The sequence below is a fragment of the Lathyrus oleraceus genome, chromosome 1, assembly GCF_024323335.1.
Source record: "Lathyrus oleraceus cultivar Zhongwan6 chromosome 1, CAAS_Psat_ZW6_1.0, whole genome shotgun sequence".
Lineage (NCBI taxonomy): Eukaryota > Viridiplantae > Streptophyta > Magnoliopsida > Fabales > Fabaceae > Lathyrus > Lathyrus oleraceus.
Genome location: NC_066579.1, coordinates 214,223,073 through 214,228,487, shown reverse-complemented (window position 1 = coordinate 214,228,487; position 5,415 = coordinate 214,223,073). Strand labels below are relative to the sequence as shown.

At 35.6% G+C, this 5,415-nt stretch overlaps 1 protein-coding gene across 1 annotated transcript; it reads right to left on the bottom strand.

The window, feature by feature from the left end:
- Positions 1-1,261: 1,261 nt before the first annotated feature.
- LOC127128257 (uncharacterized) lies at positions 1,262-5,137 on the bottom strand. Its single transcript, XM_051057499.1, has 13 exons — positions 4,764-5,137; positions 4,267-4,552; positions 3,874-4,179; positions 3,675-3,791; positions 3,293-3,589; positions 2,939-3,196; positions 2,768-2,839; positions 2,384-2,688; positions 2,084-2,266; positions 1,897-2,007; positions 1,743-1,824; positions 1,554-1,649; positions 1,262-1,455 (listed from the first exon to the last, which is right to left on the bottom strand). Exons 2-13 carry the CDS (start codon positions 4,543-4,545, stop codon positions 1,354-1,356), a joined length of 2,208 nt encoding a protein of 735 aa, XP_050913456.1. The 5' UTR covers positions 4,546-4,552; positions 4,764-5,137; the 3' UTR covers positions 1,262-1,353.
- Between the last annotated feature and the right edge of the window lie 278 nt (positions 5,138-5,415).

Below are 5,415 nucleotides of genomic sequence, written 5' to 3'. Positions count from 1 at the left end.
TTATTGATTATTGCTTGATTAAAGTCCAAGGGAAAATGGGTTTCTATATAATATTCTTGTCTGTTGGATTGCATCCCATTGGTCAAATCTTTTGAACCCTTAACTTTTAAATTTGTGCTTAGGATAGTCTCCTCATCTTCTCCCACTTCTTAAATTCCAAAATCTCTCCCTCTTTTCAAAAACTTCTCTGCTTGTGATTTTAAACTTAAACTTTATTTTAATGATTAGAAACTTTGGCCTTATACCATTGAATTTTCAAACTCTTTCTTAAATCAAATTTGTAAATAAACTTAATCATATTAACTTAAAATTTCAAAAATACAAAACGAACTAACAACCCCATTCAAATTGTTGGCCCCTTGGTGCGTTTTCATTTAAACTTTTGTTAAAATCAATTCACCAACTTTGAAATTTTTACCACGAACTACGAGGTTTTGATCCCTCATTTTTATGTTGTTACGTAGGCACAAGGCCGAAGGTCTTGTCAAACACAAAAATATAATCAATGAATTATCTTCTCATCCCCACACCCTATTTTTATCAAACATCTTTTATACCAAAAACACATGCACACATAAAAAACGGCTCCCTCAGAGTACCTAGGACACTTTGGGTGCTAACACCTTCCCTATGTAGTCCTTAACACTACAACAAACAAGACCTTAGACAGCGCTTTTTTTAGCCTTAGACAGCGCTTTAAAGCGCTGTCTAAACCTCCGCTGCTAAAGGTTTAGACAGCGCTTTTTTAAATCTTAAAAGCGCTGTCTAAGCCCCCCCCCCCCCCTTAGACAGCGCTTTGGCCAAAAGCGCTTTATAAGACCCTCTTATTTTAAATTTTTTAGGTATACCTTAGACAGCGCTTTTGAAAAGCGCTGTCTAAGCCCCACCCCCTTAGACAGCGCTTTGGCCAAAAGCGCTTTCTAAGACCCTCCTATTTTAATTTTTTTAGGTATACCTTAGACAGAGCTTTTCAAAAAGCGCTGTCTAAGCCCCCCCCCCCCCCTTAGACAGCGCTTTTGCCTAAAGCGCTTTCTAATCCCCCCCTTAGACAGCGCTTTTTACAAAAGCGCTGTCTAAGGTATACGAAAATTTTTGAAACTTTTGTTTTAAACCACATTTTTTCCAGGTTTATAAACCAGAATTTCTACCTGTTTTCAACCAGATTTTGACAGACAATTATCACATTTTATATATGCCATTTTGGCCTTTTTACTACCAATTTTTGGCTAACAAATATATATATATACCAATTCAAACCAATTTTGCCTTAAATGTATCAAAATATATACAAATTTATGTACACATTTACAAGTCATTACATATACTACAAATGTACACATTAATTACACAAATTTATGAAAAAACATTGAGCTCTATCATGAATTGACACCACTCCTCTTTGATTTCGTCCACTTGATCCTTTGTATAAAATGCACACTTGAATTCCTCAAAGTACTACATAATAATATAACATATTTTGAATTAATTCCAACTATTTAATTATATGAGATATGTGTAAATATAAAAATAACTCATAAGTTAGAAATACATACATCGGTGGGAATCATTAATCGGCCCAAAGTAAGAGTATCTCGCATAAACCTCAACATGAAATACCCGCAATCTATTTGATTACGTTGTTGAGGACACTACATATGAAAAAAAAAATATGGATTATAAATCCTAAGTTTTATCAAGTGTCATCACTAATATAATAAAAAATGTGGTAATTAAAAATATACCGCCACTTTAATCCATGTAATGGAGTTGGCGCCCCTCCTTGAGGTTTGGATAACTCGTTGGGCCCGAAAAGCTTGTAGGACGCTAATAAAATAAAAATGAAGCAATTAGAACAATTCACATAAACTAAGAAAATTTTTGAACATTCTCACTTACGTGTCAATTAGGACCTTCATATCCGGGTATGTTGTCCAATCATTTCCTAACGAGTCAAGATAATACACAATTTCTCGGATAGGATTGATTGCGAGCAACAACCAATGTCCACTGTAATGATTAGGCAAATGTTAGATGGTAACTTGGAAAATAATTATAATAGATGAATTTAGAATGAAATGCTAACCCGGTATTAAACGGTATAAAAAACAACTTCTCCGCATCTTTATTGTCCATGAGGATCCGAAGAACGTACTCCGTCACGGTATCCGGTCTATTTAAGATTAAAACTAAGTTGACGGTCGCGGGTGCTAAGAATCCGAATGACACGTCCAAACCATTGGGGCGCATCAATTTGTCATACAAAAACCTAATATAAAAACATCATTAACACCTCTTTTGAAACATAAAGTAAACCGGATTAACATAAAGTAAACATCATTAACATAAGTTGTTTAATTAATAAAACAAAGTAGACCGGATTTACCTAATATATGTATTGACAACGTTGACGCCGATTTCTTCATGACTAAAAACTTGCATGAAGTCTTCATTACCAATCATTTGGTCGTAATCAAAGCCGAAAATCCCTACCTCCATATGTAGGGTCCGAACACCTCCGGTCGGTATATCGGTCATCTCTAGAAATGTCCTGAGGCACGACCTATACTTGGTGGTAGTTTTTTTCCTAGCTACGGTCTTCTTAGCACCAGAACTTTTTACCCGTGCGGAGGCGTTGCTAACCTCCTTTTTTTGTTGTGCGGAGGCATTGCTAACCTCATTTTCTTGAAGCTACATGTCATATAAATAGTTAGATCAAATTAAGAATGTAACAACTTCCATGAATATATGTCATATAATTGTATATTACCTCTTTTCTTGAAACCGTGGACTCGGTATGCCGTGGAATCGCATTATCTTTTGATTTGGATTTTGTGGGAGTCTATTTAACATAACCAAGGAAAATATGTAAGTAAAATTTTAAGCATAAATTTTAAACTTTGAATATACACATTAGAGTTAACATAAGTTTTAAGCATACCTCATATCCTACGCATATGAGGTTTGTCGGCCATGCAACAAACGAACCTACTGCTTCGTGCACCGTTGTTGCATCCGAATCATCGTTAGGATATGGTAATGCTGCATTCGGCTCAACTACAATATCAACTGATACCTTCAAACATCCAGCAGGGAGCTCTCTAGTGTGGAGTAATACTCCGCTAACGTTATGCACTTTTCCCTTGCCAACCATCCGATAGTATGGTGACGACAAATACAGCTGACAATGGGAAATGCCCTAAAACCAATAATAACAAGAAATCGTTAATGTGTATATATGTCAAATACATAATTTAAGCAAATAGTTCAATTTAAGACAATTATATATAATTACCTCTGGAATGTTCGGCTGAAAGGTACAGTTGATACTATTTTTGTCCGAAGCATCTCTGTATACTGTTGAGGCGCTAGCCTCTCTTTCTCTCCTCAATGCATCAAGCTCAGCTTGCATGGCTTCCAATCTTGCATGAAGCTCCCGATTACTAGAAGCCTTTCCTTTTTTAATACTCAGGGAGGTCGGAGTGACTCCAAATCCCTTACCCCTCACCCGACCAGAATACTCAGGGACATCTAATGCCCGACTAAGTATGCCCTTAGTATCATCGGGAGATAAAGACTGAGATAGCTCCTCCTGAAAAATCAGATGAATACCGTATACTTGTCAAATATTTGTGTATAAAAATGTTATTCAATTAATAAAAAAATGTTATACTTACACATTTCTGGTATACGTGTAAAACTTCTTCTTGAGGAACTCCAGATTTGCCCACACGGGCTTCCTTCCACAAAACATGTGCAGGAAGAGATGTTTCTGAACTTTCCTCCTTCTGCAGCTACACATTAAGTCATACAATTTGATCAGATAAAACTAATATATGATGAACAAATTTGTTATCGCAATTTATAAATACTTACCATGGATTGTTCTAAGCGTCCATATCCGACACGTCCTTTTCGGTACGGATATGCGGGACTTGATGCTCTTTCCCGATTTGTAGCACTTATTCTTTGAAAAACCGGGTCTTGTCTTTTGGATTTGAAAGCTTCCCATTCTTCAGCCGATATCAAACTTTCATATTTTTTAGGAAGCTCCGCATCCACAAAATTACCATCCGCATCCTTAAGGAACTTGGATGATAAAAATGTCTGAAACCCTCTTAGAAGCTTTCCGGCCAATTTCATACAAAAACCTCTTCTTTCTTCTTCAATGTTAAAACATCGCTAAGAAAAACATACAGATTGATAGTTAGTATCGGTAATTGAAAAAACATAATTGATACCGTATAATTAAGGGCCAAATGATTGTACCTTTATCTCACTCCAAATTTTTTCTTTGGACTCATTCAGCTCTTTGTTTCTCCAATCATCACATGTAATGGGAATTTCATTCCTTACTAGTGCACCGATAAAACTAGTTAAGGTATGCCCATTAGGTTCTATAAGCTGTCCCTGGTTGTTCCAATAGACATCTAGTATGATGCCTCGAGATCTTCCTTGGACCACCCTTCTCATTACTGTGATGCCTCTTTGAATTTCTTCTTCGGCGGATACTTTTTTACTAACTTCCTCATGTTGGTCATCAGCCATGTCTAACCTGTAATAAACCAAGGAAACCATCAAATATCAAATATAACTTATAATCAAAGCAATTGAAAACAAAAATATAATGAAATCATGCATTATCACATATAACTTATAATCAAAACAATTGAAAACAAAAATATAATGAAATCATGCATTATCACATATAACTTATAATCAAAACAATTGAAAAAAATAAAATAAAGAAACCATGGATAATTTACCTAAGTCACTAACATCTCTTTCTTTTCTTTGTTGGAATATTAATCACTTGTTTCTTAGCAATGCGTACGGATGAATTGATCCAAATTCCCTCATTATGATCGTTTCTTATATATGACTCATCCGGTATAAGATCCTCAACTTCATCATTTCTATTCAACTCATTCCGTCTAATGCATGACTCATTCTCAACATCAATATCACATTGATCGACACCGCTATCATCAGTCACTTTGTTAGAGAAAAGCACTATAGACCATTTTGTACTCTTCGGGTCATTCACATAGAACACTTGTTTAGCTTGAGATGCTAGAATAAAAGGTTCATCTTTGTACCCCACCCTAGTAAGATCAACTTGCAAAAATCCAGACTTATCCATTCGTATGCCACTACTATTCACCCACTTGCAACCAAAGATGGGAATCTGAAACTTCTCGTAATCAAACACCCAAATGTGCTCAATAACTCCAAAATATGACAAATTTGCATATTTGGGGTTTAAGTCCTTCATACTTGATATATGCATTGCTTCAGCTAGCACGGTGACACCACTATTTTGCATAGTACTCTTATCATCTTGTTCTTTGGTATAAAATGTGTATCCATTAATTGAATATGCGCTATGAGAAAACACATGCAAACTTGGACCATATG

Bases quoted from the DNA above. Each gene is read 5' to 3' on its own strand.
- LOC127128257 (XM_051057499.1), bottom strand. From the start codon at position 4,545: ATGGCTGATGACCAACATGAGGAAGTTAGTAAAAAAGTATCCGCCGAA. The intron at 3,792-3,873 runs GTAAGTATTTAT...CTTAATGTGTAG, and splicing joins GACGCTTAGAACAATCCATG to CTGCAGAAGGAGGAAAGTTC. The intron at 2,008-2,083 runs GTTAGCATTTCA...TAATCATTACAG, and splicing joins TTTATACCGTTTAATACCGG to TGGACATTGGTTGTTGCTCG.